General features: G+C 42.7%; 1 protein-coding gene across 1 annotated transcript in view; it reads left to right on the top strand.

The window, feature by feature from the left end:
- PTPRN2 (protein tyrosine phosphatase receptor type N2) overlaps nt 1-13,523 on the top strand; it is a 1,135,353-nt gene that overhangs the window by 1,068,580 nt on the left and 53,250 nt on the right. The window contains exons 17-18 of the mRNA XM_066584551.1: nt 9,058-9,135; nt 12,473-12,592. Coding sequence (XP_066440648.1) covers nt 9,058-9,135; nt 12,473-12,592 — 198 coding nt within the window. The remainder of the gene's footprint in view (nt 1-9,057; nt 9,136-12,472; nt 12,593-13,523) is intronic.

Genomic DNA, 13,523 nt, shown 5'->3' with positions numbered 1-13,523 from the left:
TGGTCGGACAAGAACCTTTGCCTGAATGTTCATTTTCCCCGATTATCTGGTCATATATATTCCCACAACTAGCTGTTGAATGAGCATACGCTCATTTTTAGGCAAATCCTGTCATTTATCTAAAAAAATGCTCACTGATTGGCGGCATAAAGCCTTCCCGTGTAAACGGGAAAACATGCCGCCGACCAGCGATAGCTGTTGTCAGGACTCGGGGTCCGGGAAACTGGAGGTCCCTGAAAATACCCGCAACCCCTGTCCCTACCTACTTGCCCCCCTGAGTTAAGCCCCAGGGCGACAACTGGGCGACGGTCCCTACACTCACTAGGGAAGGGGGACACCAGGACTAACAAACAGACAGGCACTGGTACAAACAACAGCAAGGAGAGTCAGACTATCCGGGTCGGCAACGAGAGGGTACGCGGTACAAGAGGGTCAGGCTAAGGCAACGTCAGGTCCAAAAACAGGTACTCAACAAGTCAGGAGTCACAAAGGAGTATGCCGGTGTAGCAGGAAGACCAAACTAAGGGTGCCTAGTACCCACTTGCGATTTTTTTTTTTTCTGTGATGTTTTGCGTTTTTTCCCAAGAGCAATTAGTATAGAATGTGTTCTTGTCCATCTGGGGTTTTTTTCCGTTTCGTGGGTTTTTTTCACATAGGAACTGTCAGTTGCATCTGTGTCCTTATTTTTCTCTTAATGCACCCATGATTGTCAATGGAGGGCTGCAAAAAACGCAGCGGAAAACGCGCGAAAACGCCGCGTTTTTCACGCGCGAAAAGCGGCAAGGCAAGTGGGTAGGCGCCCTAACACTGGCACTGGAATGCAGATACAAGCAGGTTTAAATGCTGTCTGAGCTCCCGCCCCAGCAGCTGATTGGGGCGGGGAGTCTGACAGCAGCTGTGTGCCCCCAGCAGCACTGGGGAACCTGCCCCAGCCCTGCAGGAGGCAGAGAAGCAGACACAAGCCCGGTAGCCATGGTACCAAGGACGCCTAGTGGGGCAACACCCACAGCATCCCTAGCAACCCAGCGGCGAGGAGGAGCTCGACGGCCAGGGGAGGTGATGAGGACTGGGGCTCCCCTGCGCCGCACGGCAGCAGCCCGTGTGACAGGACCGGCAGTGAGGGCACGAGGGAGCCGCTGGTCCTAATAGCTGTAATACCAGTATGGTGACTGAAAATCGTATTAACAATTGCTCGTCCTTGTACCAGCATTCATCTGTTGTGTGTAAATGGCAGTAATCAAGCAATTGTTACAGCAGGCCAATTTTCGGCCTGCAGTAAGAAGCTTTATACATTGTCATGTGATTGGCAAGGTTAGGACATAAAAAAAAAGCAAAAACTAATTGAGATTTCAGTGCGTTGAGTAATAATGTGTCCTACCAAATTTTTGTACAAATTTTACAAAATTGCTGAATTGAATCACCGAAAGCTGTAATAGCTCACCCATATCTAACAAAGCATAAAGGTTCGTAAAGTGTTTCGTAAACTGTGAATCGTAGACGTGAAAACTCCACTCGTTCTTCTCCACTTCCAAGTTATTAGGTGAACTTTAATTGTGTCACATCCTCCATAATGTTCGCGGCATAGCTGTAATTATATTTAGTTCTCATAAGCAGATGGCATATTTCCTTGTTCTGAATCATTATGTTCGCCACGTTCCAGAAAGCAGTTTTCTGACAGTAGCTGATTACCGCTAAAAGGCGACGAATGGCCTGTTTCTGATGTAACAGATAGCTAAGCTCGCTGACAGCACTGCTCAAATCAGCATTGATTCTCTCTGCCTCTGTCTAACAGAGCATGAATGGCTGGCTCGCCATATAACGCAGCCTCTCCGCACATTTATATCATTTAAATGACAGCGTAATGACATTTCTACAAAGAAACCTATGTCGCCCATATGTGCTTTGTACTAAAGAACCTGAAAGTGTGTCGTACGTTTTGTACTGCGCCCTTATTTTGCACAATATGGCAGTAGATTTACCAAATGATGGGAATTATGCTTTGAAAGCCATCCACGAATATTAATTATATATACTTTTCAGCTGTCATCTCATTATCATCAAAGGCAGGATTACAATGAAAGAAAACACCTCTACATAGATAACACAGGATCCACCATTCACAATAGGTGATGTTAACTTACAGCTCACCTCCACCTCTTCCCTGCACAGGTTACAGAGCATGCCCACTACATTCTCCCATAGAAGCCAATGTTCAGCTCCTGTTCATTGTGTCTGTAGCCCATGAATTCTGGTGCAAAGCTTATCTCTAAATGCTGTCATCTGTAGCTCAAGCAAGTTGGCCGACCCACTGACAACTGAAGAAAAGGATCTACAATCAGAAAAACAGATTTTAAAAATTGGTGATGCATTCCCTTTAACCGTCGATATAATAACAACCCATACCATAACACGTCTGTTGACCTAACTGCTAATACAAGCAATTGCATTAACAAGCGCTCTTTCCCATACCCGCGATCCTCTGTATCCTAGACTATAACAGGTTTGTTGACCCTAGTTTAGATCGTTGAGCAAACTTTTGAAAAGTTCGATTCAGCTGCTTTGCCAAACTTTTTTTTAAAGTTTGGGTCTGTCCAAACTAGTTTGAACTAAATTGCAAATTCACCAAAACCCCTTGATCTGGTGTCTAAGAGCCATAGAAGCCCTCTATAATTCTCTAAAAGAGTGCTACACACCAGTGTTTAGGACTAGTATTGAGTGAACTGAACCAGTAGATCCCTGTTTCAGGTAGAAGCTCAGTTCGTGTCAAACCAAACTTTTAGCAAAATTTGACCTGAAACAGAGTTCTACCAGTTCGGTGTGATTAAAACTGCATGCAGCCATATTACCACTACCTCAAACTCAAAATAATATACACTGTATCTACAGGGCAGAGCTACTACCACATCATCCAATCTATATTAAAAGGGTTTTCCAAAGAATAGGTGATAAATGCATGGGTGCTTGGTGCCATGAGAATGTACCACTGCAGCTCCCCTTGATAAATGGAGCTGCGGTACGTATGTGCAGCTACCCCTCCATTCACTGTCTTCGGAGAGAGATAAGTGATACAATTGGTTATCTCCGTAAGTCCCATAGAAGTGAATGGAATGGCGGTTATGTATGTACACCGCTTCATCTTTCACTAGGAAGACTCATATTGCAAGGGGTAATGCAGATGGATCTCCTATGATCATATGATCTATCCTATGTAAGGGCATAAATGTCTTTAATAGTGTTGAGCAAACCAAAACAGTTGAAGCCTAGTTTTGACTCAAACTTTGCTAAAAGTTAAAAGAAAACCCAAACAGTTTGTCTTAGCAGAACCTACTAAAATGCCTCCACCTCCGTAGTTAGCACTGTTGCCTTGCAGCACTGGTTTCCAACGTTCAAATCGGACCAGGGACAACATCTGCTTGGTCGGATTTGACCCTAGGACTCAAACATTGCAAGGCAACAGTGCTAACCGTTGAACTACCATACTACTACGGCCTTCTTCCTCTTCTGGAGGAGGAGAAAAAGGAGAAGAAACACAAGGAGAATATACAAACTACATGCAAATGTTGTACTTGGTCACATTTTAAACAATGACCCCGGCACTGCAAAGCAATAGGGCTAACCATTGAGCCAATATGCTTCTTCTTCCTCCAGAGGAGGCAGCAAAGGAGAAAAAATACACAGAGAACATACATACAAGAGTTGGACCTAACCACTGAGCCACCATGCTTTCTCTGCCTTTTTCCTACTCCAGATGAGAAACACAAACCCGGGGGGAACATACAAGCACCATGCAGATGTTGTTCTTGGTCAGATTTGAACCCAGATCTCCAGCTCTGCAAGGCACCACTGCTAATCACTGAGCTTGTTCTTATTCCTTCTTTCTTCTCCTCCTCCTTCTAAGGAGTTCTTAGACAATGCTGTACACCACTTTTAGGGGTATTGGTAAAGATCTTGCTCAATTCAGACCAAATCAAGCTTTTCAAAAGTCTCTCAACACTAGTTTTTAGTGGTAATAACTAGAGATGAGCGAGCGTACTCGGATAAGCACTACTCGCTCGAGTAATTGGCTTTATCCGAGTATCGCTGTGCTCGGGGCTAAAGATTCGGGTGCCGGCACAGAGCGGGGAGCTGCAGGGGAGAGCGGGGAGGAACGGAGGTAAGATCTTTCTCTCCTTCTCTCCCACCCACTCTCCCCTGCTCCCCGCTGCGACTCACCTGTCAGCCGCAGCGGCACCCGAATCTTCAGACCCGAGCACAGCGGTACTCGGATAAAGCAAATTACTCGAGCGAGTACCGCTTATCCGAGTACGCTCGCTCATCTCTAGTAATAACCCTTGAGTACAATCGGTTTTGCCTTTAGTTTATCTTGATTGGCAGTCACATTTTCCTTAAAGGAGCAGTTCTGCAACACGCTATTGGGGTCATACTGAGATTCCTTTATTCAGTGGAGGCGAAAGAGTTAAAAAATACCAGTGAGGATGTAAAGTAAATGCATAGTATGAAATATATAAGCTGTACTCATGCCTGGAGGAAGAGACATCACTCTTGTACTTTTCCATAACATTATTCCATTTCTACATAAATTGCCGCTCGTGGTAAAGTATATAGCCGTAGATCACTTCAATTACAGAATAAATCAAGAATGTTTTCCAAGCAGCAAAAACTTATTATCTGATTGTTATACATTGAATTCTCCGATGAACCCCATTGTGCCGTTCAGGTAATTCAGGCTGGTGAATTTCTTCCTCTGTACACGAATATGTGGACTGGAGATGTTTCTAGTTGTGGGAAGAGTATTAAGAGTAAACATATATATTTTTTATCTATCTTTAAATCTATATATTTTTTCTAAATCCTCAAACATGAGATCACCAACTGTGGACACCATTTTTCCTTGGTTCTAATTATTTTGTCGCCATATTATTAGAAATGGGAGGATAATCAATAGAAAGCAAAAAGGTACCAAAAATTTAATTTAGGCATGTGTTGTATGACACATAGAGACTAGAGATGAGCGAGCGTACTCGGATAAGCACTACTCGCTCGAGTAATTTGCTTTATCCGAGTATCGCTGTGCTCATCCCTGAAGATTCGGGTGCCGGCACGGAGGGGGAGCTGCAGGGGAGAGCGGGGAGGAACCGAGGTAAGATCTTTCTCTCCTTCTCTCCCGCCCGCTCTCCCCTGCTCCCCGCTGCGACTCACCTGTCAGCCGCAGCAGCACCCGAATCTTCAGGGACGAGCACAGCGATACTCGAATAAAGCAAATTACTCGAGCGAGTAGTGCTTATCCGAGTACGCTCGCTCATCTCTAGTAGAGACGTATGTACCATAGGCCACTGTAGAGATGAGCGAGTATACTCGCTAAAGGCAATTGCTCGAGCGAGCATTGCCCTTATCGAGTATCTCCCTGCTCGAGACGAAAGGTTCTGGCGCCGGGGAGCGGTGAGTAGCAACAGTCAGCAGGGGGGAGCGGGGGGGGGAGAGTGATCTCCCGTCCGTTCCTCCCCGCTCTCCCCCGCAGCTCCCTGCCCGCCGCCGGCACCCGATCCTTTTGTCTCAAGCGGGCAGGTACTCGCTAAGGGCAATGCTCGCTCGAGCAATTGCCGTTAGCGAGTATACTCGCTCATCTCTAGCCACTGGAGGTCCAGTGCCTAGAGTGGCTACTTGCAGAGGGCAGCCAGCTGGTGCCAATAATACAAATTTAATTTTTTAGTATTTTTTTTTTTTATTTTTTACAACCCCCTTGTTACGTCAGCTGCCAACGTGCAGTAACTGTATTTATGAAATAAGCGCACAGGGACTGTTAACACGACAGATCCCAGAAATCAAACGGTTAATGGTAAACATAAAATAAATGGGTTCTATCCTCATGGACTCTAAAATGTGAACATCCCTACCTAAATAGTGAGTGTTCCGTCCTGGTAAGGACGCATTCATGCAGGAGTATAGAGTATACCTGGGGTATTCTCTAACTCTGATACCTGGAGGTAAAGATACAACAATCCTAGTGAACACACTCCAAAAATAACCAAAAACCCAGAACTTATCTTATCTAAGCTGCAAGAAGAAACTCTGACTCCAAACTCTGGAGGTGGCTCCTTGTGGAGGCAGTCAGCTGAGGCCAATAGAACAAACTTTTTTTTTTTACAGCCCTCTACCTTGTCTCTTGATGAACTTACTGCTGGATCCATTGTCTTCCTTAGGGGAGAAGGGGAGGTGGGCAGGCCTGGAATTACCACTAGACACGTGGAGGTGCAGTGCCTAGGGCTGCTTCTTTGCTGGGGGTAGCCAATAGTAACTAATAATGTATCTCTTTAATTTTTTCAACCCCTCCCCTGGCTCCTGCCAGATTTACTGCTAGATCGGGTGTCTTCCTGGGGTGGACATGTAAAATATCTTGCCAATATCTTGCAAAAGTATTCACCCTCTTGGTATTTTTCTTGTTTTGTTGCATTACTAACATAATATATTGAGAAAGCTACACTGAAGGGGTCTAAGGGGAAACATGGAAATGTCTTGATATAGTGTAATCCAAGCCAAGACTACAATCCAATGGAGAATCTATGCCACGACGTGAAGACTGCTGGGCACCAACACAACCAGCCAACTGGAAGGAGTTGGAGCAGATTTGCCTGGAAGAATGGGCAAAAATCCCAATGTGTAGATGTGCTGAGCTAATGGAGACCCCAAGAAACTTGTGTGTATAATTGCAGCAAGAGTTGGCTCTACAAAGTATTGTCTTTCAGGGCATGAATGCCTGTGCACATTAACCCCTTAACGACACGGCCTATTTTGGCGTTGAGGATGCAATGATTTTTGGGGGATTTTCATCTCCACTTTTCAAAAGCCGTAACTTTTTTATTTTTCTGTCGACGCGGCCGTATGAGGGCTTGTTTTTTGCGTGGCGAACTGTCGTTTTTATTGGCGCCATTTTTGGGTACATATTGTACATATTGTAAAACTTTTATTAATTTTTTTTATGATCGCAGGGAGAGAAAACGCATCAATTCTGCCATTGTTTTTTGTGAGTTTTTTTACAGCGTTAATCATGCAGCATAAATCACGCGATACATTTTTTCTGCGGGTCGGTACGATTACAACAATACCAAAATTTTATTTTAGATTTTTCCACTTTTCTGTAATGGAATCCCTTTTTTGGAAATTATTTGTTTTTCTGAATCGCTGGATTCAAACTTTTTAATTTTTTTTATTTTTCCATGGATGGAGTTCTGTAAATGCTTGTTTTTTGCGTATCGAACTGTAGTTTGTATGGATATTATTTTGATCACTTTTATTTTTTTTGTTTGGAGACAAAATGAAAAAATAAACATTTTGCCTCAGTTTTTTTCTATTTTACCCCTTTTGCTGTGCAGGTTAAAAAGTGTATTCAATTTGTTGTGCGAGTCATGACGGATACAGCAATACCAAATATGTGGGATTTTAGTAAAAAAATTTTTTTTTTTTTCTAATACGGGAAAAAGCACAAAAAGGGTTTTTTTTAACATTTTTTGTATGTTGACACTGTTTTGCTCTTTTTATTTACACTATTTGTGTCCCTGTAGGGAGCTTACACCATAGCAGCTATGATCGGTATGATAAAGCATTGCAGGACTTCTGTCCTGCAATGCCTTATCGCTTGTTATAGCGATCATAGGCACTGGCAATGCAGGATGCCTGTACCTGGTGTCCTGTTGCCATGGCAACCCATCAGGCTCTCTGCGATTACAACACAAGAGTCTGATGATGTCACAGAGGGACCACACTCCCTCTGTGAACCCTTTACATGTTGTGATCTATGTAAATCGCGGCGTGTGAGGGGTTAACAATGGGGGTTGCTGTCTCAATGCATCCCCGCTGTTACAGCGGGAGGCTGGCTATCGGTGACAGCTGGCTCCTGCTGCCGGATAACGCAGGATCTCTTCTGATCTCGTGCTATCCTCAGGGCGTAACTGTGCATCCTGTTGCATTAAGTACCACTCTCTCATGACGTACAGTTACGCCCTGTTACTGTAAGCGGTTAAAGCTCTCTGTTTTTTACCTTAAGTATTGTTGGAGTCACAGTAAAAAATATTTTCACCTCTAAAGTGATCGTTATGTTGTGTAAATCATATAGTGTGAACCCCTCCAAATATCCATTTTAATTCCGGGTAGTAATGCAATAAAACAAGAGAAATACCAAGGGGGTAAATACTTTTGTAAGGCACTCTACATTTCTCAATTGTTCGACCAATAACAATTATGTTTATATAATCACAATTCTATTGTTGACCTTCTCTTCTGTTAACACTAACCAATTATCATCAGGATTGCTCACATCAAATCATGATGGTAATTGGCGAATGTATAATGGCCCTTTAATGGGAGTGTATTCAGGCTTAGTATCAAGGGCAACTACATCGGCTGGCATACCGGCTCAGAAGGGTTTTGCAGACATTCACCTAGCAACAGAAGCCTGTACTAGTAACGCCTCAGCCACCAGAAGAAGATTCCTGTTTCTTTTGGGTAGACCCTCATATATTGCTCAATCATCTTACCGTGTTAAAGGGACGGTGAGCAGCCAACAAATGTGCAAATGCATCAATCAATCTGCTTGCCGATTGGCACTCATTACATTGAGCCAGAGGCGTAACTTGAAGCTTCTGGGCCCCGATACAAAATCTGTACCGAGCCCCCAAGTGTAATGCTTTATTCATAGTACTAGGCTCCCTATATGGGGAAGAGAGGGATGATGGGCCCCCTAAGGCTCCTGGGCCCGGTTGCAACTGCATCCCCTATAGTTACGCCCCTGCATTGAGCCAAGAATTCAGCTCATGTAAAGAACCCCAAGTCACAGATATGGGTCAATATAGCCTACATGATGGATACCCAGTTTCTTGATATCATTGAGAACCAGCTATGATTCTTCTCAATCAAAGGCAGAAGATCTTCAGTAGTTTGTTAGTTGGTTGACTGTTTATGGTACGGTTTTTCTCTATCTGACAATTTACCGCATATGACTTTAATTCATTCGACATTTCATTTTCCATTCTATGAATTGAGATATCAATTCTTCTTTTGCAGATGGACCATGACCCAAGAAACCCGGCTTATATTGCAAGTCAGGGACCCCTCCCGTCAACCGTGGCTGATTTTTGGCAGGTAAGGGGTTATTTCCTGTAATTTATAATTCTATTTATCGTTGTTGTGGATTTAGCGTACTTTTATAAATAAAGTAATCTATGGAGCATTCTCAAATATATCCTTAGCATAGATGCATAAAGGAGCCGACCAGTTTGCGGAATTCCTATAGAAATTGCAAGTCTTGCATACATAGTACCGTATTATTGTGCCATACAACTTTTTCTTCTACAGAGCTGTAATATATCACACATAGACTGCTATGGGGTCACCCTGTATCCCCATATGTCTATGATTTCAGACTGAGGTATATATTTTCAGTAACCAGGATGGGGGGGGGGGGTTCGTGGTCGTTATAGTGTGCGTCACTCCCCAACTTGCAATGAAATGTAGGGAGAATTCACAGAAAAAGGGCTGATCTCTGCTCCCTGGATTGCTGTTATGGGGTATTGCAAGGCCCCCCATGAAAATAAGGGTTCTGATGAGGATAACAGTGCAGTACACTTTTACTAGATCCAGAAGCATAATGGTTCAACATCCAAATTGATGGAGGCAAAGAACTTTGTTATCCAATTTCAGTGTCCAGTCCTGAAGATGGTGTTTAACAAGTACTACCCTTTTTGCTCCATTTTGCTGGAGTGTGTAGCTAGGCTGTAGCTCTGTACAGCTGATGAGGGTTTTCCATCATGGCCCTGGAGTCTGCAACTTTCCTGGTGTATCACTTCTCCTGCAGGGACTAAATCTAGGAATAGCTATGAGCTTCTGTTCCGCAAACCAGCTTGCTAGTTTGCACTGCACTCTACGCCCTTCTTCTGGACCTTCCAGAAAGTTACAAGAACTTTTACAACTTCTGCTCCTCCCAATGCTTAGTGCTGACACCGACATAGTTAGGGGTTCTTTACTGTAAGAGCAGTGAGACTATGGAACTCTCTGCTCAAGGATGTGATGATAGGGAATTCGATAAAAGAATACAAGAGGGGCTGGACACCTTTCTTGAGTGTTACAATATTACATATTATAATAACTTTAGAAGGGATAGTGATCCGGGGATTATTCCGATTGCCATATTGGAGTCAGGAAGGAATTTTTTTCTTTCCTTAAATGGTGAAAATTGGCTTCTACCTCATTGGGGTATTTTTTCTGTCTTCTGAATCGACATTGGGGGTTAATTGGATGGACATATGGTTTTTTTTCTGCCTTACATACTATGTTACTATGATTCTTCACTCTGAAAGAAGCTGAGTCACTAGGCCGTTTTATCCCTCTCTGTCCTATATTCCCCCACTAGCTTCAAGGCAGGACATCAGTACAAATATACCGTATAACACATTTAAGGGCACATATACAAAGAGTCCCAGAAATGAAAATATTATTATGTACTGTCAGATCTGGGTCACTACATATGTGATTTCATATGAATTTGACATTAGAAAATTTTTTGGGGGTGATTAGGAAGACCTCGAAGGAGGCAGCTGGTTGTGCCTGCAATACTAACCCAAAGAGCTGTCTGCTACTGGCACTGTCCACTGTGACAGCTGGCCTGATATAAACTGAACCGCGAGGATCCTGAATAGTGGATCCCCGTTGATCAACTATCGATGATGTATCCTGAGGATAGGTCATCAGTAGTGAAGTCCAAGTCAACCCCTTTAGACCCTGCCTGTGGCAAGGCTTCATAGACTCCATCAAAAGCATAATGTATTGTAAGTATACTGCTAAAGTGTTGCAGTTAGAGATGAGCGAGTATACTCGCTAAGGCACATTACTCGAGCGAGTAGTGCCTTAGCCGAGTATCTCCCCGCTCGTCCCTAAAGATTCGGGGGCCGGCGGGGGGCGGGGAGTGATGGGGGAGAGCGGGGAGGAACGGAGGGGAGATCTCTCTCTCCCTCTCTCCCCCGCAACTCACCTGTCACCCACGCCGGCCCCCGAATCTTTAGAGACGGGCGGGGAGATACTCGGCTTAGGCACTACTCGCTCAAGTAATGTGCCTTAGCGAGTATACTCGCTCATCTCTAGTTGCAGTATATTGTACTATACAAGTGATTGGGCAATCACAAGTTCAACTTCCTTTGTGGAACCAAAAATAAGTAAAGCTAAGTAAAATAAAGATTTTTTTTAATTTTAACAAAACAATTAAAAGTTTTAAAAATCCCCTTTTATTAATTTTTATGGAAAAATTAAAAACAAAAAACCTAAATATATGTGGCAGCGCTGCGGCCATAAAAGTCTGTTCTGTTAAAATATTGCATTATTTATTCACCTCGTCTCCATGAAAAATACGGAATAAAAAATTATTAAAAATGCACCCCAAAATAATGCGTATAAAACTTACAGGTTGACGGCAAAAACCAAGTCCTGACACGACACCATCATCAGAAAACTAAAAGTCATGGGAGTTAAAATATGGCGTTCAAAGAACTTTTTTCAAACTGTATTTTATTTTTTAAAAACAGTACGAGAAAAACTCCATAAATTTGACATCTCCATGATAGTATTGACCCACAGAAGTTAACGTGTCATTTTTTTGCACCCTTAAAAAAAACTTCCATTAAAAAAATGATGCAATTGTGTTTCTCCCTCTATTGTTCCACCCCACTTAGACATGTCTAATTTCTTGAAATTTTTCATAAATACACTATATGTTACCATTGCATTAAAAAATGCATCTCGTCCCTCAAAAAACAAGCCCTATGCTGGCTATGTCAGCGGAAAAATAAAAATGCTATCCATTTTTTATATCCTATATAGCGCTGCGGAATATGTTGGCGCTATATAAATAAAGATTGTTAATATTGTATATTATATGATAGAGAGAAATTCATGAATTCACAGCAGAGCTGAAATTTTGCACTTTGCAGAACTTGTTCCGAAATCAGGTAACACCATCCATTACATTATCACAATACACAATGAGGCAGATACAAAGAGTTCAATGACACATTCAACTCTGCTACATCCGTAGCTTCAATTAAAGCCTCCAAATGGTTACAAAAGAAGCAAATAACACGTTTGCAGTAACGCCGGTCATAATATCTTCTCTGATCCCCCTAATGCTGCGGTGCTCTTAATGACACCCACGCTCCGTATCAAAGGCCTGAATTCTATGGTGTTTGCCTTCTGCTCATGCTGGCAATTTCCACAAAGAGAAAATATTTAAATGGCGTTATTTTCTAAATGCCGCGCTGTGCTCGGGGATTTGGAAGCAGCTGCAGAGAAAAAGTGTCTAATGAAAATGAAATTTGAATTTGCACTGAATGGAATGAGTTTTGATTGTGTGTCTGAGTGCTGTAATTACACGTGTCACGCAGTAATTAAGCGGTTGCAGTGTGGCCACGGTGTGTCTCTCTTTTGTCTGCAGATGGTATGGGAAAACGGCTGCGTTGTAATCGTGATGTTGACATCACTGGCAGAGAATGGAGTCAAACAGTGTTACCACTACTGGCCCGACGAAGGCTCGAACCTCTACAACATCCATGAGGTATTTAGCTCTTACTACCTGCTGTATCTAAAGATCACATTTCATTATTCTACATAGATCGCAACGATATGAAATAAAAGAAATACATATAAGATAAAGTATTCTGCTGTTTAGTGTATGCAGCTCCTGTGCTGAGCTATGTGTCGCCAAGCAAAATAGGTCGACTTCGAAATTGCAGGTAATTGGCGATTGAAAAATATAAAGATAGATATGAGATGAATAGATAGATAATGAGCGTAAAAGATGGATACAAAGTAGGTAAATATAAAGATACATATCAATATAGTACATAAGTGCAGTGGATATAAAAGTTTAAAAAAAACTGAAAGATGAATCATTTCGGATTTATTTCCACCTTCAATCTGACCCGTTATCGGACAATTCCATTGAAGAACAAACTGAAACAATTTAGGATGGAAAGATAAAAAGAATAAAACTAAGATAATGTGGTTGTATAAATGTTACCACGCCCATAAATGTGGGGGTGTGGTTGTGTTAAGACGTAGCCAATCACATTTACCCTCCCGTTATCTACTAGTCAGCACTCCGTTGCCGTTATTTACAGGGATTTGGGTTTATCCCAGGTAAAGTTCGGCTCTTCTGAGAGGATTTTCCTGACAATTTCTTAGTTGGTCCATAAAGATCTTACAGCCCATCAAAGGGGTCTGATTGTTGGAAGGTGTCAGTCAGGAGAAGGGGGCCACAACATTTACAAGGCGTTATATGTGAAGACGGTCATCAAAAGTGGATTAAATTTGGCACAAAAGTGACATCACCAAGAACTGGACGTCCCTCAAAAATTGATGAAGAGAGCAGAAGAAAGTTTGTTCGGTAGAGGCCGAGAGGACCACAACAACATTAAAGGAGCTGCAGGAGTTTCTGACAAGTTCTGGTTGTGTAGTGCATGTGTCAACCATCTACAATATACATG

Source organism: Eleutherodactylus coqui, chromosome 12, assembly GCF_035609145.1.
Source record: "Eleutherodactylus coqui strain aEleCoq1 chromosome 12, aEleCoq1.hap1, whole genome shotgun sequence".
Taxonomy (NCBI): Eukaryota; Metazoa; Chordata; class Amphibia; order Anura; family Eleutherodactylidae; genus Eleutherodactylus; species Eleutherodactylus coqui.
Note: the sequence above shows the minus strand (reverse complement) of the source record. Positions and strands in the feature narration are given on the sequence as shown.